The sequence below is a fragment of the Centruroides sculpturatus genome, unplaced genomic scaffold (genome assembly GCF_000671375.1).
Source record: "Centruroides sculpturatus isolate CEXI.00-Female unplaced genomic scaffold, Cexi_2.0 scaffold522, whole genome shotgun sequence".
Taxonomy (NCBI): Eukaryota; Metazoa; Arthropoda; class Arachnida; order Scorpiones; family Buthidae; genus Centruroides; species Centruroides sculpturatus.
The window spans coordinates 345,164-371,559 of NW_019384746.1; the positions used below are offsets into that span (position 1 = coordinate 345,164).

At 26.8% G+C, this 26,396-nt stretch overlaps 2 protein-coding genes across 4 annotated transcripts; one reads left to right on the forward strand and one right to left on the reverse strand.

Moving 5' to 3' along the window:
* Nucleotides 1–2,384: 2,384 nt before the first annotated feature.
* Nucleotides 2,385–19,976, reverse strand: LOC111628466. Of its 3 annotated transcripts, XM_023372264.1 has the most exons (16): nt 19,865–19,976; nt 19,517–19,670; nt 17,044–17,139; nt 9,769–9,845; nt 9,617–9,697; nt 9,362–9,547; nt 8,588–8,691; nt 8,357–8,471; nt 8,069–8,270; nt 7,924–7,991; nt 6,957–7,043; nt 5,070–5,234; nt 4,916–5,007; nt 4,739–4,841; nt 4,580–4,660; nt 2,385–4,494 (listed from the first exon to the last, which is right to left on the reverse strand). In XM_023372264.1, exons 1-16 carry the CDS (start codon nt 19,917–19,919, stop codon nt 4,373–4,375), a joined length of 1,788 nt encoding a protein of 595 aa, XP_023228032.1. In that variant the 5' UTR covers nt 19,920–19,976; the 3' UTR covers nt 2,385–4,372. The 3 variants fall into 3 exon arrangements, with proteins under 3 accessions (XP_023228032.1, XP_023228033.1, XP_023228034.1); XM_023372265.1 differs by lacking the exons at nt 19,517–19,670; nt 19,865–19,976 and adding an exon at nt 17,393–17,504 and having other exon boundaries at nt 17,044–17,197; XM_023372266.1 differs by lacking the exons at nt 19,517–19,670; nt 19,865–19,976 and adding an exon at nt 17,399–17,466 and having other exon boundaries at nt 17,044–17,197.
* A 1,364-nt stretch (nt 19,977–21,340) lies between these two features.
* Nucleotides 21,341–26,103, forward strand: LOC111628453. The gene is made up of 9 exons (XM_023372249.1): nt 21,341–21,893; nt 22,219–22,304; nt 22,486–22,689; nt 22,760–22,795; nt 22,884–22,949; nt 25,167–25,241; nt 25,315–25,380; nt 25,891–25,965; nt 26,044–26,103. Exons 1-9 carry the CDS (start codon nt 21,764–21,766, stop codon nt 26,101–26,103), a joined length of 798 nt encoding a protein of 265 aa, XP_023228017.1. The 5' UTR covers nt 21,341–21,763.
* The last annotated feature ends 293 nt before the right edge of the window (nt 26,104–26,396 follow it).

Below are 26,396 nucleotides of genomic sequence, written 5' to 3' on the forward strand. Positions count from 1 at the left end.
AAAAATGCTTCCTGTTATCTACGTGACTACACTATCCAAGCATAGAAAATATGAAAATTACAGCCGAATTGATTTATTTAAAGTTGTAAAAATTAGTTGGTATATTTTGTTTATTTTAAATAATTTCACACATTTATTAAAGTATTCTTAACTGTGTATTAATTACGTATAAAATATTTATTTCTCCGGCAGATCATAACCTAATTCTCAGACTGGAAAACTTTGAAGTTAATTTTAGCCTTTTTTAAGAATAGGTATCGTGAAATTTATTGTAGTTTTTCGTTTTTCTTAGTCAGCAGTTTAAAAATTCATTTTATTTTAGCTTTGTTTGCATTCTTACGCAGTTGTACCACGAGGAAAAAAATTACATCTTTTGAGGCTTCTTTATTTAGAAATGTTAAATGTCAGTAGCGACATCTTTTGATAAATATTGAAATTAAAGTCGTAAACACTTTGTTAGATTTTTTAATTAAAAAATGAACTGTATTTTAACATTATAATTATTTTTTAAATAAACACCCATTATAGTTATTTTTCGACTCAGTTCTTCCAGTAATTATATGAATGAACTACATAGTAAAGAGTTCGTAAAGGAAATTAAGTATCAGGTGTAATGATTCGTTACGTTTATTTAGCATTAAAAGACAGACAAATACGACACAGAATAATACTTTTTTTTTATAAATATAAGTAATGAATAAATTATTACAAGGCATCTTAAAAATAGTATTAAAATCAACGCTTATTATATCTTACGAAACATTTGGTATGAGTTGTTTCAATACTTGAAATTAATTGATGTTTATTCAATTTCTGATTTATTATTAATTATAATTCTTTAAAAAAAAGATAAAGATATTTTAACGGCACTGAATCTAACTTCATGAATTATTAAAATATCGGATTTAATGAGCAATTCTATTATCTATTTTACTACCATATTAAAGCCAGGTTATCAAATTACTTTAACTAGGAAAATAAACTTTGCCAATAAATGTCTAATTGTATCTTTGACTAGTCAATTCTTAATCGATTACTGAAATGCCACGCTATAACAAAAGTATAAGAACTTTTATATAAAGCTCAATAAACAATATTTATGAACAACAGATAATTAAGAAAGTGCTTCTCTTGTTTGATTATTATTAACAAAATATTAATATATATTAATTCTTACATTTAAAATTTATTAATATATACAAATAATTTTAAAGATTTTTATATTTATTTACATTAGAATCATGCATTTTTCCTAAAGAAGTAATCATTTGATAAATATTTATAACTTATCAGCTTTTGATAATTATATATAGCTATCAATTAAACATTGGTTAAGTCAACTAAAAGTGTTTTTATTATCTAGAGTTGGCAAGATTACAAAAACTGTAGGTGAAAATTTTAAAGTTTTAAATTAGCATGTTTAAGTTTGGCCAAGTGTTATTTATATTTCATTATTATTATTTAGTAGAAAGTATATACAAAACAGTATTTCCTCAAAGGAATTTATTTTGGACAAAATTAGAATAGTTTTCATTGGTAAGATCTAAAAAAATTAATATAAATTTATGCATTAATGAACATGCAGAAGTGCTAAGTAAGAAAATGAAAATTTTAGAGATGGCTTCGAACTTTTACCAATTTTATTCAGTTTTACTTGGATAAATTGCAGTTGTAAAGTATTGAGACATTTATTTTTGTTTTTCCGTTTCACAACAAGTGCAATCAACCGGCAAAATGCCAGATAAACTCTGCTCACATCTTGAAATTCTTTTATTTAAAATTCGAAGTCTGAATCCGCGTAACATTTACTATTTATCGCACATAAGAAAAGGCTGGATAATATAGAGATTTTTAAAGTTCAAATCATATTGGGTTCACTTAAGTAAACTTTAAGTTTATTATACTATATATTTATTTTATGATAAATTGTATATATAGTATATAGTAGTATATTAGTATTTATTCAATCTAATATAAAATTATAAACATCTACAATATTATTTCCTTTATATAAAAATTTTAATTACAAATTAGAAACATTTAATTTCATTTCAAGGAAATACCAACATAATTTAGGAATGATTAAGATTTATAGATAAGCAATTAAAATAGAATAAATAAAAATTTCCGGTTTACTAGACGTAAACAACTGTTATCTTAGATTTTAAATTTTATTTAACATTTTCCAAAGCTAATTATTTTGTAATTATTAATTAATAATAATATTTACGCTATGGACAATTACAGTAATAATTTAATGTAAAATCTCTCTATCAACACAATCGTGCTATTTCATTCCATATAAGAAATTTTTTATTGAAGTATGAAAAAAATATATTGTTACAATAATACTAATATTTACTTTAAATTATAAATAGCTTATTTATTATTACATATGTGTATAATTTGAAACTTTTACAATTGCAAAATTTTACATTGAGATGGCATCAATATAAAAGGATGCAGATACAATTGTTCATTGATAATACAAATTCCTCAGTATCATTATATAATTAGAAAGAACTTTGATGATTATTTTTTCTAATTTTGAAAAATACACTTTATATCATTTTCGAAGTTTTCTTAACATTTAAAAAATACTACTTGGATTTATAGGGCTCCGTCCCTCACCACTCTGTCGCCTCTATTGTCAGTATGAGCGAATCCGTGGGTATAGAAAAAATTCCTCTTAATATCCACAGGGCGGAAAGAGTAAAAAATAAAGTTTAAATAATACAAGTATACGAAATGTTTCTCGTTTGCCTTGTGATTCTAATAAATATTAATATTTCATTGATTTTTAATTGTAAACACGATTGCTATGTAATTAACCACCGAGTATTATTTCTAATATACTTGCTCGACTCAGAACAGAACACACAAGACTAACATCTATCTACTAACAAGGATATTGAACCGAAATGCTCAACTTGCAACACCCCACTTACCATCCGACATATATTAATAACGTGCTTTCAATATAAAACATATCTTTGACAACATACATCTTCAAACGACCAAGCTCTACGGAGTATACTAGATGATAATGGACAATGGCATATCTGAAGGCAATAAACCTATATACAGAACTCTAGAACATACATATTAAGAGTTAAAAGACCTGGCTCTCTGGCCTATCTCGGCCCACAAATTTCAACGCCAACCAACCCTTATTTCTAATAATTATATTTTTCATATATATTTTAATTTTAATGCTATCGTGATTTTATGCAAATATTAATTTAAAATCATAATAGTATTAATTATAGAAGCAAAAGCAAAAAAAAATTTAAGCCTTTTATTTTAAAACTTTAATTACAGAAACAAACCAAAGTCCAACTTTCAGAGAATTAAGTTGAATTATTTGTATAGTGAAGGACTATGAAAACAAAATTCGATGCTCATATTGGATTGACAGTTCTTCCTCAGAAGAGCTGTCAATCCAATATGAGCATCGAATTTGATTCAATTTGATCCAATATGAGCATCGAGTCAATTGACAGCTCTTCTGAGGAAGAGCTGTCAATCCAATATGATTATCAAAGATTCATTTTAACATTTTACAGATTACTTTTACATAAGTTCTGTCAAACGATCTGGATATAAAACTATAATCGGTTATTTGTTTTATGACTAAATGCTTTTTTTCTTAATCTAAGGCCCTACATTTTATATTACTCTCTCAATTATTGAAATCGGTATTTTAAAATTAAATAGTTGAAAAATCTCTTGTGGTTGTTTGATCGCAATACTATTGATTGTTGTAGAAAATACATTGTTTCTGCACAGTGTCGCTCGTACGGTAAAGTTTGATAATGTGGTGATAGATTTTGGTCGTGACTGAATTATTACTAACATTAAAGAAAGGCGATACTATCCTGTGAAAAGTCTATTTTATGTTTATCATAACACATTCTTATTTTTGATAAAAGATATTTGGCATAAATAATATAAACCACTGAACCTGGTAATTTTGTATCAATTAGGAGGTAATTCGAACATAAAAGTTGACAATGTGTGACACATGCAGCATTCACCTGAACATGTCTTCATTATGAGTGACAGACAGATCACAAAAATCAGCAGTGTCAAGACAAAATCTTTCGTCTCCGCAGCACGATAGGCCCATGCGGTAATAATGGCAAAAAGTTTATTTTAAACTTTTCCTGTCATCCATGGTGTAAATGATAACTTGCTATCTGTAATAGTAATCTGGCGATTCTCTTTGTAGAAACATAACCAGATTACCCATATCACCAAACTACCGATCCTTACCATATATTAAATAAAGCTATTTCGATTTTAGTTTTATAAAATTATAAATAGACCATTAAAATAATTGAATCTAATTTCATAATTATAAAATTTCTTGTCAAAATAATATACATAGGCCTATACGATCTAATGGGCATTTTAATTCACGAGCAGCATGAAGTAAAGCAAAGAGACAATATAAAAATCCAGCAATAGTAGGTGATGAATTTACAGCCATAGCTGAAAGAATTATATAAAACACAATATCACTTTAGAGAGAATTTTAACGATAATAATAAATGAAATTTAAATATATGCATATTACTGTTCATTGTCGAAGCGGGAACCGATGATCCTGAAGATATGGAAATATTTTCGGATTTCATGTTATCAGATAGGCAGCTTCCTATTAATTAAAAAATAACATATTTCTTTAAAGTAAAATTAATTAACCATATTTAAAAATGGTGAATCTATTATAAACCTATTTTAATTAAATCCATTGCTTTTTGAAGAGGGATTTGTTGTCTGATACAATTCTCTCCAATTTCGACGATTTTTACCATATTCTCATCTATCTTTCCTGCCTGAAAATATAATTATAAATCTTCTCATTTAATAGATATTGATGTATGTAATATTGTTACTTTATATTACTTACAAAACATCGCATTTCTTTACTTTCTAAGTGAAAAGCATAAGAATAAACAATTGTCCCATCTATCCAATTTCCATAGCAGAGATAATGATTAACTGAAAAAAACTCAAGATTAATGATTTTAATTTATAAATGTTTAAAAACAAAGGAGAAATACCTTCTAAGACTTCATTTATATCGTGGCACTTTACTGTTTTTTGTGCTAATAAATCCGGCTTGATACAGTCAGTCATTATTCTGAGGCAAAGATCATCTTGAAATGGAAGAATGCCAAAATATTCTCCCATTATCGGAAAATGTGAAGTTTCATTCATATCACTTCCTATTTAAAAAATTTAATACAGTATTTGTATTATTCAAATATGTATTATTATTAATACGTATTCAAATATGTATTATTATTAAATAGTATTATTCAAATATGTATTAATATTTGTATTATTCAAATACAGTATTTGTATTATTCAAATTTTACCTTATGCGATTTTGGAATAAAACAATAAACATTGTATTGATATATCAACGAAAATAACATTCGCCATTGTAAAAACCTATTAAGGGACTGATGTTGTTCCGTTATATATATTACATGATCTAATTTTTCATGTTCTTATGATAGTAGTAGTAATAAATAATACTCTTATATGCGTAAAAATAGGAATAGCCTAGGATTATTTTTAATTCACTACTAACCAGGGCCGTGGAAAGGCAGGGCAAAGGGGGCACATGCCCAAGACGCCCAGACCATGGGATAACAAAATTGTTCCATGGCGAACTAATAAATTCATTAGAAAATTGTCACATTCAAATATGAAAAATTACATTATCACGTGCACTTGTAATATAATATACAGTGGGTGATCGGTTAACGAATATAATCCATTCCAAGACTTTGTTCGTTATCCGAATTGTTCGTTAACCGATTATCGATTTACCATAGGTTTCTATGGGAATTTGATTAATTCGTTCTGGAGACCTCCAAAAAATAAAAAAATATAGACTATACTTTCTTATTACGTTTATTTATATGTAATAATAAAAATACATATATACACGGTCTTGCACTTTTATTAGTCATGTTTTTTCCGTTTGTGGGGTTTAATTAATTAAAGAATCTGTCCAATGTCGATTGTTTTTCTTCTTTATGATTTTTCAGAAGTAATTAATAGCATTGTAATTGTAGAGAACCCTAGGCCTATTAACCCCAACCTGGTTTGGATGCCATTTTAAGACCGTTGTTCTGTCAGAACAACGTCCTCTCACTTCTTTAAAAGATCTTTAAAAGCAGATATCGGCATAAATCCGCATTTTCATAAGAAAATGTAAAAGAATTGTTTCTGTCAGAAATATAAAAAGCTGGAATTATAAGGGAGAGTTTCAAAGTTCGGGAGAATACTATCCTATCAGTATATACTGGGTAGAACGTCGATGTCGACGTCTCCCGCGCTCCGAAAAGTTTTGAATTGTTGCCTGAAGACAAAGGAAGACCAATCGGTATTCGTTGTTTTACGTGTCTTCTTTTTGTGTTTGTTCAGTCAAGTGTTCGTTATCCGAACATGTGTTCGTTGTCTGATCATAAAAATCTTTCGCGAAAGTGTTCGTTATCCGATTTGTTCGTTAACTGATCACCCACTGTATAATAACACTTATTATTAATATAATGCATAAGATTTTTATATTTGTAACAGACTAATGAGAGGCTTATCGAACAGGCACCATATTCAAGTTTCCCCCCAGTGCCAAATGCTCTAGCCACGGTTCTTCCACTAACTGAAGAAATCCAAACTATAATGAATTATATTTTTTTCCGAGTTATCTGGAAAAAATATAGTCTATTATATGATACATAACGATTACTTGAATTGCATGAATAGGTAATTTTAGTTAATTTTTTCATCAAAATTTTACATGCAAAATAAAGGTTAAGTTCAGATAATATATACACTTCATATTATTTTAAAAGACGAAGTAACCCAAACTATATTTAAGATATCATAAATTTATTTGAAAATATTGACTTAACAGGTCAGGAATATTAACTTACTGAGTTTTGTAAACCAGCTTTTATTATTAAACTGATCGTTTGAACACAAAACAGAAGAGGTATCATTAATGCTTCCAAATCGTTTACCTGCAGGAAAAATTATATAAACTTTTAAACAAAAATAAATAAATTGTGATTGATTAATTAAAATTTTGCAAACTTAATTCTAAATACATAATTGCAGTTTTTTTTAAAAAAAATCAATTCAATTTATAATTTTATATGCTTTGACTAAACCGTAGACTAATAAAATCTGGAAAATATGGAATGAATTGGATTAATGAAATGAAATGGAATGAAATAAATGAACATTCAACGCAACATATGTGCAATCTGCCAAGGTGGGATGCCTTCTGGGAAGACTTTCTATGGAAAATGGTTCCTATTTAGCTGCCAGATACGTAAAGAAAACCCGGAAAACTTCATGTGGCCAGCTCGTTGCTAAGGCGCGAACTTACGCCAAGTGCACTAATGGTTTTATTCACTCAGCCCTTAGTGGACCAAAATATAAAAATATTTAAGGCATAATTTTATTTTTAAACAATTTTATGATTTAGACTTCAACATATCAAAATACTTAGCTATGATTTAACTTAGTTTTATATCAAATTCAGTAAATTCTAGCCACAAGATACAAATTAAATTACATAATATGAAAAAGAAATTGAATTTATATATCAATATGTAATCTAATACACTAAGTATTTCATAATGAAAGAATATAGGTACTGTACATAACGACAAAAGAAATTACAGTATTTCAAAAGATCATTTTCCAACAATATTTCATGTTCTCTACTAAATTATTATTAAGGGGTTAAGATTAGGATAAAAATATACAAGTAGAAAGGTCTTCTATTGAATAAAAAATTTAATAAAACGGTTTCTGGACATTAACATAGTGTTATTCACAGTAATTTTTAATTCTGTGTTATAAAATAAATAAAATTAAATATAATATACGCACCTAACTGAAATTCAATGATGTTCATTGTTCTATTGACCAACCATATGCAACCATACGTTTCTTTATCACTTTGAATGAAAAATACAAGAATTAATTTACTTTTATAATAATAAAAGTAAATTAAAATAAAAATAAACAACATTACCACTTATCTATCGAATGTATTAAATATCTATTTGCGTAGAAAGGATTTTCCATTCGAATACAATGAGATGTGTGAAAATTTATTTTTTCATTTCCGCCATAATTGATAATATTTCGTTCAACAATTAAATCTTCCCATTGACCAAGTGACCATTCAGGAAACGAACAACTAAAGTTTTTAACAAACTTATTTGAAATTTGAACTGTAAAAACAATAAGAAAAATTAAATTACAGTATAAAGCAAGTGTTTTTCGATATAAGTTTTAAAAAGGTAGAAATCTATTATGCCTGGATGAAGAATCATTGTTTCTTGGCCAATAATTGACGAATATAACATTCCGCATCTGTCATCACTCGATAAAGCCAAATATATATTTTCATTTTGAATATCTCGTCGATATAACTTAAAAAAAATCAGAGAATGATTCGTATTATTTCGTATTAAAATATAACCAGTATAAATATCTGCGTAAGACAAATAAAATTAAGTATAAATGCGAACTTTTCTTTTATACTTACTCCACATAAGAGTTTCATTTCACTTCTTTCATATTTCTTTTTCAGAATAATATAACGTTGGTTTTCAAAGGCATCCCAATCTCCCAAACATTGAAATCTTAATTCTTAATGAAAGAATATAACAATTGTTACTTTATTGTAAAAAAACACTAAAAAATTCATTACCATATCTATTACGATGTTAATTGTTGTTCATTATAAAAATTTCATTTATAAATAAAACATTTAAAAGCTGTTATACCTCTAGCTATTTTAATATAATGTATTAATAATTTTGATAACTTCTGCTTAAAGAAAATATTTGTTGACTAAAACGTCAGAATTCAAGTCTCTCTGCTGTAAAGATCTTTTTAATACAATACCCTGAATAACTTTATTTAATGCAATTTAGTACGTAAACGAAAATTCACCATAGAGTGTAATGAAATAATAGTTTTAAAAATTAAACGAAAAATTAACTAGAGTTACCAGATACTTGGTTAAAATTCGGGATAGTGACAGAAATACTGTACATTTAAAATGTGGGTAAAAAGATGAGTGGGAAAAAAATCCGGGAGATTTGGGAACTCTGAACAAACTAATTCCTTCTCAAATTCTCGTCTATAATTATTGAATTAATTGCTTTTGATGATTGAAATTGATTATATTACCCCATAAAGCAATTTTTAAATTTATTAGTAAACGAAATTACACATAATGTAAAAAGGTGTATTGTAAACATTCAATTATCATCTAAATACTGTATTTTAATATTATGTTTATATAATCTCTGACCTTTTTCTGGAAAGCTACAATTTTTATATTTAATGTGGAAAGTATCAGAAATCGGACAATTGATCAATTCCGAAATAAAAGAATAACATCTTCGTTTCCCTCCATCAGCTGAATATGATATTCGGAATTTTCCTCTAAACGGACAAAGAATTTCTGAATGATGATAAACTTGTAGTGTTTCTTGCCCTTTAGAAAACAAAATATTATTAAAATTTTATTATATACAGTTCAAAACATTTTAAAAATTAAACTTACGATAAAGAAAATACTTTTTCGATGGCATTGCAATGACATTTGGACAAAAAATATTCTCTTCTGAATGACATGAACTTAACTCTACATATGAAAAATAATGATAATAAAATTAGAACATTTTATATATTATTATTCATTTAAATTTATATTACCTTCTGCTAGAACTTCAATTATCAAAGGACTTCTTAATATTAACTGAAGACATTTTAAACAGCTCTTGTTTTGATTTCTGTTAATAAAAAGAAATATTTTTCTCACTGAATAATTGTAAATGCAACCTGAACATATAGATTATATTAATTGAAAATGTATGTATATCTGAACATACATTTTCAATTAATAATCTGTATGTATAAAATAACTACAGTATGGTCAAAATTCAGTACAGTAGACCCCCCTATAACGCTTAGATACGTTCCATTCTAACCGAAAATTACGTTGTAGGAACGATTAAATACATGAGCCAATCGCAGCCCGATAGGTGGGAACTTTACGGACTAAGGCTGTTCGAAAGGTTTTCTTCTATAAAATTAACCGATTCTAGACTAATTCGACTCAACATTTCCAAAACACGTATAATTTTTTGGGAGTAATCCGTATAAACTATGCTATAAACAAAAAATTATAGGATTACTTACCGAGTGTGTACCGTTCGACTACGCCCGTTGTTCAAAGCTTGTCTTCGTCGCGGAACAGCACACGAAACGGCGGCCGCGATATCTGATAAATAATTTATCGCAGAAAGATAACTTGACCTTTGGAGACATCATTAATATAAATAATTTTTATGGCCGTTGAATAAGAAGTGTTTCTTTCACAAGAAATGTATAAAATTAGTGCTGTATTAGACTTACGGTACCTAATTTACATACTGTGCAGACGATAATAAACTCAACTTACTAGCCTAAAATCTCCGTAGCGTGTTGCCAGGCGGCAGAAAGCATATATATAATTATAATAAAGTTACAATAAATTAAGTTAATATATAATTATATATACAGTACCTAATTTATATATAATTAATATATAATTATATGTACAGTACCTAATTTATATATAATTTATATATAATACTAAACAGACGATAGCAAACTCAATTTAGCCGCTCCGTAGCGTGGCGCAGGGTCGGAGGAAAGTAGTTCGGCTGCTCATCCACTATTGGTCCAGACTATCAATCTTGTCGCGAAACGACGTTATAGGAGGTACGTTATACGAAAGTTTCTACAATTTTTTCGCTACGTTATAGGAATTGTCGTTATAGGAACGTACGTTATAGGGGTGTCGACTGTATACTAAATTAACAGACAAGTAACTTAAAATACAATTTTATGGTAAAACGAGATAGTTATGGAATATAATAGGCCTACAACTAAATAAATTAAATATTGCATATCTCTGATTTACATTCTTCAATATATTTCTATATTAATTCCACATGAATGTAATTTGAGTACTGGTTTCCAAAACATAATATATGCAAATGGAATGCCATAATGCGAACGGTCAAAAAAATAAAATGACCCCCCAAGATTTTACATTTTTGGACTCCGGGGTTCTTAAAACGCCAAGAAATGCAAAACTGAATAAAGAAATTTGGAACAAAAATGGTCATCAACTACCTATACTTCCTACATTAATCAACCGACCAATCAACGACAGGACTACCGATTCAGAAGTTGGTGGCACAGAGATCGCCTTGCGTCATTAGACGTCACGACACGCATCATCGATGACGTTGAAATTTAAATTACATTTCAATGAGCTTGCGGGAAAGATGCTACTTCCGATTATCGGTATGCGCTGCAATTGAATTTAAATCAAATTAATAAAAACCATGTTAATTGACATTCATGTAATATAAATGGAATCCAAGAATATTTTGTTTAAAGGTTGGATGAATGAAATTGTCTTTTGTATGCATTATTACACATGAAATACAGCAAAAAAGAAGGGGGGAAAAAGTGTTATTTTGGGGCCAGGAAAGGATTAGTCCATTTTATATTATTTCCTATGGGAAAATTTGTTTCGGTTTTAGAACAACTTTTAGGAATGAATAATGTTCGAAAACCGAGGTTTTAGTATATATGTTACAGTCAAAACAATATTTATAACTTATCAGCTTTTGATAATTATATATAGCTATCAATTAAACATTGGTTAAGTCAACTAAAAGTGTTTTTATTATCTAGAGTTGGCAAGATTACAAAAACTGTAGGTGAAAATTTTAAAGTTTTAAATTAGCATGTTTAAGTTTGGCCAAGTGTTATTTATATTTCATTATTATTATTTAGTAGAAAGTATATACAAAACAGTATTTCCTCAAAGGAATTTATTTTGGACAAAATTAGAATAGTTTTCATTGGTAAGATCTAAAAAAATTAATATAAATTTATGCATTAATGAACATGCAGAAGTGCTAAGTAAGAAAATGAAAATTTTAGAGATGGCTTCGAACTTTTACCAATTTTATTCAGTTTTACTTGGATAAATTGCAGTTGTAAAGTATTGAGACATTTATTTTTGTTTTTCCGTTTCACAACAAGTGCAATCAACCGGCAAAATGCCAGATAAACTCTGCTCACATCTTGAAATTCTTTTATTTAAAATTCGAAGTCTGAATCCGCGTAACATTTACTATTTATCGCACATAAGAAAAGGCTGGATAATATAGAGATTTTTAAAGTTCAAATCATATTGGGTTCACTTAAGTAAACTTTAAGTTTATTATACTATATATTTATTTTATGATAAATTGTATATATAGTATATAGTAGTATATTAGTATTTATTCAATCTAATATAAAATTATAAACATCTACAATATTATTTCCTTTATATAAAAATTTTAATTACAAATTAGAAACATTTAATTTCATTTCAAGGAAATACCAACATAATTTAGGAATGATTAAGATTTATAGATAAGCAATTAAAATAGAATAAATAAAAATTTCCGGTTTACTAGACGTAAACAACTGTTATCTTAGATTTTAAATTTTATTTAACATTTTCCAAAGCTAATTATTTTGTAATTATTAATTAATAATAATATTTACGCTATGGACAATTACAGTAATAATTTAATGTAAAATCTCTCTATCAACACAATCGTGCTATTTCATTCCATATAAGAAATTTTTTATTGAAGTATGAAAAAAATATATTGTTACAATAATACTAATATTTACTTTAAATTATAAATAGCTTATTTATTATTACATATGTGTATAATTTGAAACTTTTACAATTGCAAAATTTTACATTGAGATGGCATCAATATAAAAGGATGCAGATACAATTGTTCATTGATAATACAAATTCCTCAGTATCATTATATAATTAGAAAGAACTTTGATGATTATTTTTTCTAATTTTGAAAAATACACTTTATATCATTTTCGAAGTTTTCTTAACATTTAAAAAATACTACTTGGATTTATAGGGCTCCGTCCCTCACCACTCTGTCGCCTCTATTGTCAGTATGAGCGAATCCGTGGGTATAGAAAAAATTCCTCTTAATATCCACAGGGCGGAAAGAGTAAAAAATAAAGTTTAAATAATACAAGTATACGAAATGTTTCTCGTTTGCCTTGTGATTCTAATAAATATTAATATTTCATTGATTTTTAATTGTAANTATACTGTGTTTGCAATGACGACTTTTTCACTGTCTGGCATTTTAGGCATCTCACCCCAAGTATCCGTAATGCCAAATGCCATTAGGGTAAGATAACAAATATAATTGCATAAAATTAATTTTTGAATTCTTTAACCATATTTAATTTATTGCATATGTAGTACAAAGTACTTCATAGTAAGTATAACAGCACAGTATAAGTATTGTTAAGTTCCCACCCGTTCTAACGTGTTCTATAGCTAGCTGAAAGCTTTTTTCAGTCCAAAAGCTTTTTTGAAAAGTCCTTATATAATTTCTATGCATATCCTGCAATAAAACGAGAAAACAAAAGTTTATTAAAATTAGGCATATTGGAAATCAATTAACAAAAAATACGCACGTTACCCCAAGAAAAATGTGGCATATTTTCCATTTGTTGGGGTAAGATGCCTAGCAGAGTCATATGCTCCAGCATGTCCGATCGGGATCGGCGGTAGCTGACAATGGAAACCTTAGAACTGGAAACTTTAGAACCTCAACTACATTACACATAATTGTTTTTAGCAATTTTTAATAAATTCCATTTTAACTTTCAGTTTAAAATTATTCTAGAAACATTTCACAACAAAAACTTCGTTCTTATCTAGCTTTTATTCTTCTCGGATGTAGAAAATGAAGTAACGGTAGCCAACTACAGCTTTCCACACTCAATATTGACCCAACGATTCATCATACAAATAACGACAATATGTGACATCACCGTTTGAAAATATCAAAAATTAGGTATCTTCCCCCGAATCACTCTATACGTTGCAGTCAAAACCAGTTTTTAGTTAGGATGTGTTTTAACTAGTTAAAACTAGTTTATACTGGATGTCTTTGTTAAAATCCGTTTTGTCTAGTTAAAACTAGAATTTACTGCTAGTCAAAAATGAATTTGAGTTAAAACTAGTTTGAACTAGAGAAAACAGGTTTTAACAAAGACATTTAGTATAAACTAGTTTCAACTAGTTAAAACGCGTTCTAACTAAAAACGGGTTTTGACTAGGGTTTCTGAAACGGGATTCCGGGATCCCGGGATCCCGGTTGTTTTTTAACCCGGGAAATATCCCGGGAAATTTTTCTTATCCCGGGAAATCCCGCAAATTTCTTAAAAATTCACTTTTTTTCTTATTTTTTGTTAAGGTTGAGGAGTTTTGCAAATAGAAAGCATAATTAACTCATTCACTGCCAGAATACATTTGTATTTATTAATTTTAAACCTACCTATTAGTTTTTTTAAATTTTTGCTCGTTATAGCATGTCACAAATGGTCAATAATCAATATATAGCTTATTTGTGGCATGACTATAAAAATTCTTTACTTGTCGGAACCTGTAATATCTGGAATAATTGTGCTTACGCTGTCTTGAGTTTTAACCATGCCCAGTAGCTTCAATAAATGCCTGACGCCAGATTGTGCAAATTGGGCAAGGATACAAACGAGTACAAAGTCTGCAAGTATGAAGTTTTTCTTCATAAACCTGATTATTAAAGCCAAATGAATTGCCGAATTATCGAGCTCTAAGCTTGATGCCGCTATTAAAGCAGCCAAGGTAGACAAATCAAGAATACTAGAGAGCGAAAGAAGTACTACAATCTCGAAAACGAACTCGAAAGCTTCCAGGCTACAGGTGAAAAAACACATAATATCTGTCTTCTCTTAAATGCATTAAACACTATTCCAATCACATCAATTGAATCGGAAAGGGCATTCTCGGTGGCAAGACTTTTCATTACTAAAATAAGAATTAGAGTGAGTTATCGGAGTATTGACCATCTTTGCTTTTTAAAATCTTATAAAAGTTTGCAATATTTTGTATTATATTTTATTTAAAAAACGAAAATTACCTTCTAAATTAGAAGTTCATTTTTTTAATTTTTAACTCAATTCAAAACATTTTTTTTGTTGTTGTTGTATGCAGTTTCCAGCAAACTTTAATTAATTTTTTTCTATTTGTGAAAATTTCTACGTTATTTAAAGGTAATTTTTATTATAGGCCTATAGACCTAACACAGCATTATTAATATGATTTTGGAGGTTACAAAACTTTAAAATTACTTTAAAAAATGGAAAATAATTATATCATTTGATTTCAAGATATTTTGTATACCTTAAAAATAATTAATTCTATCCCGGGATTTCCCGGGATCCCGGGAAACAGTTCACTTTTATCCCGGGATCCCGGGACAAGCAAAATACCGGGAAATGAGAAACCCTAGTTTTGACTAACATATATACATTTTGTTTTCTTTTATAAAATTTATCTGTAATTTCAAAATTAAACTTTTTTCCATTTTATAATAGTTAATAATATAAAACGTTTTAAAATAAAATACCATAACAAATGACGCCATCACAATTTAAATTTTTTTTTTACTGGTAAAGTTATATAACTCGTTGCTGGATTATTTTACAGCAAATATGTTAAAAGACACGAAACGGTTTATAAACTCACCAATAAAAATTAATTTTCATAAATGATTTTGTTGTTACTTAAACCAAAAGTCATAAAAAATTCCAGCAACGAGTTGCTTAACTTTCCCGGGAACATTTGGTGGTGCCGTCTGTTATAGTTTATTTTAAAAACTTTTTATATTTTTAACCATTATAAAACGGAAAATAGCTTAATTCTGAGGGTAGAGATGGATTTTATAAAAATTTGCAAATGCTAATAAGTAAAATCATCATGAAGTCTGACCGTACTGGAGATACAAACGACCCCCTTTATCTCCGTACTCCTCGATCTTTAATCACCAAAATCAATCCTACTAATAAACAAAACTCCCTGTAAAATTTCAGAAATTTTCGACAAAAAGAACAGGAATTATTAAGCTTCAAACACGGTGAACAAAAATCGTGTTCCCTCCCAAACACAAACATTCATACACTAAAAAAAAATTAGGAGTTTTTCTGTAATTTCTCGACATTTCAAGGTATTCTGAGTCCAAAAATGTAAAAATCTTGGGGGATAATTTTCGATCGATTGCCATACTTTCCTTCTATTACATATAACAGCCGAGAAAGTAAAAGGCCACTTATGCCATAGCTCGAAACTTTTGTTTATCGGTTTAAATGCATGAAAGTACGAAATTGTCAAGAAAGTACACACAACTTATTTTTTAAAAAGCACAAAATTTTAATATAGTTTAATATCAGTATAAATATTAGTTTAATATCAGTATAAATATAAAACTTGTATTAAATTTCATTTATAATTTTATTATAAAATAAAATTTGTTTAAAATTTTCTATTTTCTAACGTAAAAGTTTCATTTTCCAGTGCATACAAAAGATAAAATTTTTATATAGAAAATTTATTATATGTGAATTATCTGTACCATTTAGAAAATGTCTTTATAGTCATATTTATTTATTTACTTTATATTTATTATTATTATATTATTAAACAATTCAGATTGTTTAATAAGAAAAGACAAATAATCCTCAGACTACTTTTTGTTTTATTTTTAATTCTTATATTGTGAACGTAAGTTGATATATATATGGGCTATTATATTTCAATATTTCTTAAATTTCTAATATAAATCTTTTTAAAGAAATGATATTAAATTTCCAATTTTAGAACTAACCCGTTACATATTTTAAAATAAATTAATAGAAATATTAACTTGATTTTTTATACGTTTAGTTGTGATCAAACGGATTTAAATATTAAAATGATAATTGCAAGAAATAAATGATTAACGTATCATGAATTATAAAGCTAAGAAATTTAATTTAAATTACATAAGAAAGTAAAAAAATTACCTTTCAGCTAAAATAAACCAATCAAAATTCTTCGAATGGCATTTTCCCCAAGGCTTAATCTCATCGTCTTCAATGGTCACTTCAATATTAGGATTTCTCGAAAAATAATTTCCTCTATAATTGTCAGGAAAACGACATTCGGATGACACTAGACCTATTTGAAAAATAAATTATAAATTATAATGAAACAAGTTATAATCAACGGTTGGAATTCAGAATTAAATACGATATGTATTTTCAAATTTTAAATTATTACCTTTCCTTACTTAAACCCCTTTTTAATGTAAAGAATAAGATCTTAAAGTTTTTTTTTTTATTTAAAATACAAAATAATTTATAAAAATCTTACCTTTACCTGTTATACTTAAATATGAAAAGAATAAAAATACAATGATAGCAGACATTTTGTATTGTGGAAGTTCTTCCTTTGATAGCGAACGGGAGAGTGTTTTGCGTGAAAAAATAATCCGCAGAAAACAATCCAACAGAAAAAAAACACGTGATTTTTTTTTCCATTGATTTGAATTTGCTCCAGAAATTTATGTCTTAAATGCGTAAATTATATTTATAAATAGGTTTAATTATTAATGTCTCCTTTAAAACTAATTTTTCTATAATAATGATTATCATATTTAAAACAATATAACATTTTCAATTAGCAACTTACTACATACTTAGATGTAAATAATTGTTTGCATCATAAATATTAATAAATTTGTTTATGAAATAAAATATAAATAAACTATATATATAAAAAATAATAATAAGTTATAGTTTTACAGATAAGACAAGTGGTAAAAAGTGCAATGTATTCGGATATCCATTAAGTAAATTTTCTTTATATACACGGAAAGTGGCGTGATATAAACGAATACTAAAAGTCATCGGCATAAACATCCATTAAACACTTAAACTTATTATATATTTGCGTGAATTATACCAATAATATCTGTTAATGCATCATAATAATGGAAATAAGCTTTGTAAACCACTTAAAATATTACAGATTTATTAGCTTTAGTAGTACAATTGTACTGGTGTTAAACTAATACGCTACTTGTAGTTTTACGTGTATAATTGTTCATTAAAGATTGCTATTCTCGTTAAATAATTCAAGAAATAAATCATTTACTAATGTTATGAAATAAGTAATCGATAAATTAATACTTTTAACACATGAATTTTAAAAATTAATGTTATAAAAGGTTTATATAAAACGTTTTTTTTTTTTTTTAGAGCATTTACAGTATAACCTGTGTCAACCGGAATCTCATGGTACCAAATAATTTGTTTCCGTTCAGGCAGGTTTCCGTTTTAGACAGGTTTTACTGTATATTAAAATATATTATACATAAAAATATAATGCCATAACGAAAAGAGATTGTTTTATTTGTATTAATTAGCTATCTATTATATAGCATTAACTTATCAATTTAAATTTTTTTAAAACTGATTAAATATTATGAAAATACGTCCAATAGAAGCTGCAGTAAATCTTTATAAGTTGCTATATCAATTATAATAGACTAATATAGAATTGACATGTAAATGCAAGATAACTAGATCTATTTGTATCTATACAAACACTTGACTTTTTATATATGTGCTGAAGGCCATTTACCTTCAATCAATCATCATTAATAACAACAGNAAAAATGTAAAAATCTTGGGGGATAATTTTCGATCGATTGCCATACTTTCCTTCTATTACATATAACAGCCGAGAAAGTAAAAGGCCACTTATGCCATAGCTCGAAACTTTTGTTTATCGGTTTAAATGCATGAAAGTACGAAATTGTCAAGAAAGTACACACAACTTATTTTTTAAAAAGCACAAAATTTTAATATAGTTTAATATCAGTATAAATATTAGTTTAATATCAGTATAAATATAAAACTTGTATTAAATTTCATTTATAATTTTATTATAAAATAAAATTTGTTTAAAATTTTCTATTTTCTAACGTAAAAGTTTCATTTTCCAGTGCATACAAAAGATAAAATTTTTATATAGAAAATTTATTATATGTGAATTATCTGTACCATTTAGAAAATGTCTTTATAGTCATATTTATTTATTTACTTTATATTTATTATTATTATATTATTAAACAATTCAGATTGTTTAATAAGAAAAGACAAATAATCCTCAGACTACTTTTTGTTTTATTTTTAATTCTTATATTGTGAACGTAAGTTGATATATATATGGGCTATTATATTTCAATATTTCTTAAATTTCTAATATAAATCTTTTTAAAGAAATGATATTAAATTTCCAATTTTAGAACTAACCCGTTACATATTTTAAAATAAATTAATAGAAATATTAACTTGATTTTTTATACGTTTAGTTGTGATCAAACGGATTTAAATATTAAAATGATAATTGCAAGAAATAAATGATTAACGTATCATGAATTATAAAGCTAAGAAATTTAATTTAAATTACATAAGAAAGTAAAAAAATTACCTTTCAGCTAAAATAAACCAATCAAAATTCTTCGAATGGCATTTTCCCCAAGGCTTAATCTCATCGTCTTCAATGGTCACTTCAATATTAGGATTTCTCGAAAAATAATTTCCTCTATAATTGTCAGGAAAACGACATTCGGATGACACTAGACCTATTTGAAAAATAAATTATAAATTATGATGAAACAAGTTATAATCAACGGTTGGAATTCAGAATTAAATACGATATGTATTTTCAAATTTTAAATTATTACCTTTCCTTACTTAAACCCCTTTTTAATGTAAAGAATAAGATCTTAAAGTATTTTTTTTATTTAAAATACAAAATAATTTATAAAAATCTTACCTTTACCTGTTATACTTAAATATGAAAAGAATAAAAATACAATGATAGCAGACATTTTGTATTGTGGAAGTTCTTCCTTTGATAGCGAACGGGAGAGTGTTTTGCGTGAAAAAATAATCCGCAGAAAACAATCCAACAGAAAAAAAAACACGTAATTTTTTTTTTCCATTGATTTGAATTTGCTCCAGAAATTTATATCTTAAATGCGTAAATTATATTTATAAATAGGTTTAATTATTAATGTCTCCTTTAAAACTAATTTTTCTATAATAATGATTATCATATTTAAAACAATATAACATTTTCAATTAGCAACTTACTACATACTTAGATGTAAATAATTGTTTGCATCATAAATATTAATAAATTTGTTTATGAAATAAAATATAAATAAACTATATATATAAAAAATAATAATAAGTTATAGTTTTACAGATAAGACAAGTGGTAAAAAGTGCAATGTATTCGGATATCCATTAAGTAAATTTTCTTTATATACACGGAAAGTGGCGTGATATAAACGAATACTAAAAGTCATCGGCATAAACATCCATTAAACACTTAAACTTATTATATATTTGCGTGAATTATACCAATAATATCTGTTAATGCATCATAATAATGGAAATAAGCTTTGTAAACCACTTAAAATATTACAGATTTATTAGCTTTAGTAGTACAATTGTACTGGTGTTAAACTAATACGCTACTTGTAGTTTTACGTGTATAATTGTTCATTAAAGATTGCTATTCTCGTTAAATAATTCAAGAAATAAATCATTTACTAATGTTATGAAATAAGTAATCGATAAATTAATACTTTTAACACATGAATTTTAAAAATTAATGTTATAAAAGGTTTATATAAAACGTTTTTTTTTTTTTTTAGAGCATTTACAGTATAACCTGTGTCAACCGGAATCTCATGGTACCAAATAATTTGTTTCCGTTCAGGCAGGTTTCCGTTTTAGACAGGTTTTACTGTATATTAAAATATATTATACATAAAAATATAATGCCATAACGAAAAGAGATTGTTTTATTTGTATTAATTAGCTATCTATTATATAGCATTAACTTATCAATTTAAATTTTTTTAAAACTGATTAAATATTATGAAAATACGTCCAATAGAAGCTGCAGTAAATCTTTATAAGTTGCTATATCAATTATAATAGACTAATATAGAATTGACATGTAAATGCAAGATAACTAGATCTATTTGTATCTATACAAACACTTGACTTTTTATATATGTGCTGAAGGCCATTTACCTTCAATCAATCATCATTAATAACAACAGCAACGCGTTTCGTGTAAATCTGATGTACTTCTGAATTAAATGTGATTTTAACGATAATAGACTTTGACATGATTAGCTTTTCTTTATATGATATAACATTTCTAAACTAATAAATAAATTTTTGCTTTACAAATATATATTTTTAATTGCAGATAAAACGTACAGCCGGATGGCCGAGGCGATTAAGACGTCATCCGACCGTTCTGGGGAACCGGAATCGAATCCTAGGAATTTTTCATGGGTAATTTATCCCGGAAATGTTGGACCTCGTCCCTCATCATCCGCTGGCTTCATTATGGGTCAGGTTTAACCCACGATGGGTATGGGAAAAATGTTCTTTTGGTGTCAACAAGACGTAAAGAGCCGGGATTGAAAAAATAAATTGGATGATAAATAAAACTTGAACACAAATAGTACTATTGATTAGAGCCACGATCTAGTCAATAGTATTATATGTGTGTTAAGTTTGTCGTAAAGATTAAAATAAAAACATAAAAATTATTTAGGAAAACAAAATTCGAATTTTTAAGAAAGAACATTTCAAAATTTGATTAGAATTTCGTTCTTATATACATTCACGTAAAACGTTAAAAATTATGAATAAAATCAGAATTGTTATTTATACTTGCAGCATTATAATAGCCTTATTAGGTTGTTTAAGTTTAATTATATGCGATTCGTCATGTACACCAATTGTATATTTTTGGAAGTCAGAAATATCGCAAGGTAAATTAATGGTTGGCTTATAAGTAAAATAATATTATACAGATATAAATATCTTATACATTTATATATTTTAAAATAATGTTCTTATTCATTATTAAAATAATTATTTCTTTAATCAAGAAAACACAATTGAAGTATCTTATTTCAAATAATCATAACTTATAAAAGCTATAACTCTGTAAGTTATGAATATTTAAGAATGAAATTTTTATTGAAATTTTTCCAATTATGATGCATAAATATATGCTATGCATTGCTAGCACCATAGTATAACAGAAAATTGAATAAGTTTTCTTACATTCAATGCCTATTATGATTATCGTAGATGAAATACATGATGTGAAAAAGAATAGCGAAGGTGAATTCTGTATACCTAACTTGCAGTTTTGGGAAAATTATGAAGTGGAATCTGTAAGTTTTCCAATAATATTCGATTAAACTAGTATACTTTTTTTCTAATGAAGGCTATTTAAACGTTGTTTCATAATATAAACAGTTTTAATAAACTTAAATAAGTATCAAATGAAAACTTTAGAATAAAACATGAAAAAATTCAAATATATTTATTTTATTTGTCTTTTTTTTATTACAGAATTTGCAAAAGGAAGTGGAAGAGAAAAAGAGCATTACATTTAATTTTATCCTCAAAAGTATTGCTCAGAATTTTCTTCTGTTTATTGGATCGATCCTTCAGCATTTTCTTTCAGCCTGGATATGGTGTTGTGTTAATGATCCACTTATAGCCTGGTTTGTCTTTATTGCAGCTATCGTTTCATATCTGCGAACGTTTTCCAAGGTAAATGTGTAAACAAAAATAACAGAAATAGAAATATTTATGAGTAATAACACGATAATATTTAAAATAGAGAGAAAGAAACTCAAAGGAGGAAGATTTTAAAATTGTAAGTTAAATTTATAATTTTAAAATTATTTTTAGTTTAGGTTTTGTATAACTTTATTCATACTTAATATTTACATAATTATGTATAGATTAATTCAGATTTTATTACGCCATCCACGGAAGAGATTTTAAAATCTAGTGATGCATATCAACAAGTAAGATTTTCATATAGACTTTTTTATTATTTAAATATTTAAATATAAAAATAACAAATAAAATATAATGTACAAAAAAAATTCGAGAAAATGCTCTTTATAAGAAAAATCAAATATAATTTAATTTAAAGTTAAGAAAAATTTCCTATTTAAAACACTGAGAAAAAATTTAACTGAATACTTTTTGGCGTTTCACTATTTACGTTATTTCGTTATTCACTATTTTCACTTAAAATTAGAAGATCTTCTAAAAAAGAATTATTTAAAATTAATTTAATACTTAATAACGATTACATTAAATACAATATAATTTAAAACAAAAAAAGTATAAAAGTTATTGGAAAGAATTTGTTTTCAAAGAAGTTCTTTTCTTTGATGTGCTTTGTTAACCGCTTCTGACATAAAATAATTAACAATGCTACAGTACGTTATTCCAAAACATTTCCTTTTCCTAAGTTAGAAATAACTTATAACTCGTATGTCGTAAGTCTTGACTATATTTTACCAATATTTACAAAAATAAATAGATAAATAAATAAAAAAAATATTCACTAAATCGTATGTTTGCTAAGCGTGTGAAAATTTTTAAGTTTCTGTCATCCAGTTGTTGTGTACCCTAACAGACACGTCTTTGTTTTATGTTCTTGAAGTAAGTTGCTTATAAGCAAGGGTTGGATGTACTGTACGTGCATGATTTTTGTATATATGTTATGATATTGGAACCTCGGTAGGAACACGATTAGATGTAACCAGATCAACTTATGGTTGTCCGATAATTCATACTTTACGAACATTTTTACTGTACGTTTTGCAGATTTTTCTAGTTTCCGGTCTAAATAAGTGCATTATAAACTTTATAGTTTGTTTGTAGGATTCAAATAATCTTTATTCTGTTTTTGCTATCTTTAGCCTACAATGAATTATTTTAGTTCGTGTAAACTTCATATGAGAAATATCATTCTGTTATACAATTACAGATGAATGTGAGCGCCAGAAATTAAATTTTTTTTTTTAATTTTGATTAACTCGCTGTTTTAAGGTAACACAAAATAACACGTTTTGCATTGCCATAGAAATATCTAATCTTTTAAAATTTCAAAGTCCTTTGAAGTAACTGGAATATAATTATTATAAATGTTATATTTATTAATTAAATAATGTTAAATTTAAATGTTTCGAAATATTGCGTAAATGTAAGGAATATAACTTTTTATGAATAAAGTCATCAAATTTCCGCCTAAGGAACAAGCGCAAAATATGTAGATTCAGTTAGGCTTATTTCAACTAACAATACACTAAGGGTAAAACAGTAAAGACTAGTTCTGTATTACTAAGAAAGGAGATTTGGATCCTAAACATGTAAAACTGATGAAAAAAGTCTTTATTGTTTTTAGTTAATAATCTAAGAGCATTTGCACATTTCTCATCATTTGTACGGGCTATAAACAAAAATAAAACACTACTTTAGACTAATGACTCGTCCTCAGACATCTTATACATGTTTCTTTCTATTCTATGTATATAAAATACTTAGCTTAAAATTTTCACGACACTTTTTTCTGTCACGGATGCACTGGGAATCGATAAATCGTCACAAAACTTTTATTATGAATAAGCCTAATCTATATTGGGAATAAAAGATCGAACCCCCTAATGTTGATAAATTGAATAGTGATCAATTATACAGTGTATAAAGTTATAAAAATTTTATCGAACATGTAATTTTAATTATAATTGACCAGTAACGGATTATGTTCCTTTGAAGTGCCACTGTAATTGACTCGATATTGTATCTTATACGCCTACATGAAACATTATTCTAATACGTGTTTCGTTAGGTCATAATTTTCAAATCCCTTGTGCTCACCTATTGTTGCATGTTTACACTCTCCTGTCTAAACTGTGTGATGCAATAGACGTTAGTAAGATTTTCTCAGACAGAAATATTCTTCCCATACATATTCATTTCAACCTACAAATTTTAGAGTATATTACTGATGCTTTTAACGTGCGTAATGCATATTTCAGACATTTTAACGTGCATATATGTGAAATTTTTACGAGCATATCTATGTGCGTGTATTGCGATTTTAAACAAATATAAATCAATCTTAACTTATGAGAAAATCATTTTAAAAATTTTAAAAAACTATGATTTAGTGTTGTCTTCTCACATACAGTACTTTAAACTAAAATGTGTATTTTTTTTTAACTTAGATTCGTTTATTAAGTACATATTTAAAGAAATGCGAAAGGGTATTTTCAGAAAATATAAACGAGCTGACAAGTAGAGTAAGGAAATATTATTATTTGATATTATAATTTGTTGTTAATGTATATATTAATAGCAATATTTTTAAATAAGTTTGACGAAATTGCTGAAATTAGCAACAACGATATTCAAAAACAACTAGAAATTCTAGAAAATAAAGTAAGTTTGACTTTTGTTTTGTTAGCTGCAATTTTATCATATTTCTCTTTACAAATAAAATTATCAAATGAATAATATAAAATATAAATTGTTTAAAATATATTGATAACTTGTACACAAGACTGTCGAGACGAGAACTGGAGATTTTTCTCGTCTCTCCTCTCGATGGTCTTGTATGGTAGAGCTGTGCTTTCTACCTCTATAATGTAATGTTATTTTTACTAACAAAATATAAAATATTTAACACTCTTTTTATTAATAAAGAAGCATTATATTTAAAAAAATTATCCAAAAAACAAAATAAAAAAATGGCAAAAAGGACCGCTCTATTCCCTGCTCCATACAAACTTTCCAGGGCCTGTCTTTATCGTCTAAAACTAAAGCTTGGAATTATTTAAATTATGATAATTATGTAATAAGTATTATTTAATTATTTATAATAATTTTAAAGTAAACATTCGGAAAGTAGAGAAATAATTATAATAATTGTATTAAATTTATAATAATTAGATATTTAAAAACGAAAATATGTTGGATAAACTTGAAAACGACTTAAGAATTGAAACTGAGTGCAGGAATATTCTCGTAAACATATTTAATTAATTTAGTTTATAATTATTAAAAAAAATAAGTTTTAACGAATTGTTTTTAAATATTTTATAGATTCAAACAATAATACATGCCATCACNTTACAAGAAACAGATTCTATTGGAGGGCTTTAAATATATAAAGGGAAAAAAAGAAAACAGCTTCCTCGGAATTGGTATAGGTGAATGTCGCAGATCAACACGAGATACTCGAATAATTCGTGAATATTGTCTTCCAATTGTTAAACTAGAGGTGGGGAGATCTGCACCGATCTTTCAATTAATCTTTTATTGGAATAGTCTGTGCAACGATTTACGTAACATATCGAGTTATGAAATCTTCAGAAAAAAATGCAAAAAAATGAAAAACGGAAAAAAACTTAAGTCACAATGATATCTGTTCTTAATTAATTTTCTTTCTCAGCTCG

What these genes read in the sequence shown, in the direction of transcription:
- LOC111628466 (XM_023372264.1), bottom strand. Translation starts at nt 19,919, where the DNA reads ATGTCTGCTATCATTGTATTTTTATTCTTTTCATATTTAAGTATAACA. An exon ending in ATACATTCGATAGATAAGTG is followed by an intron (nt 7,992 to 8,068) that starts GTAATGTTGTTT and finishes TTTCATTCAAAG; the next exon opens with TGATAAAGAAACGTATGGTT. An exon ending in TATAAATGAAGTCTTAGAAG is followed by an intron (nt 5,008 to 5,069) that starts GTATTTCTCCTT and finishes AGTTTTTTTCAG; the next exon opens with TTAATCATTATCTCTGCTAT.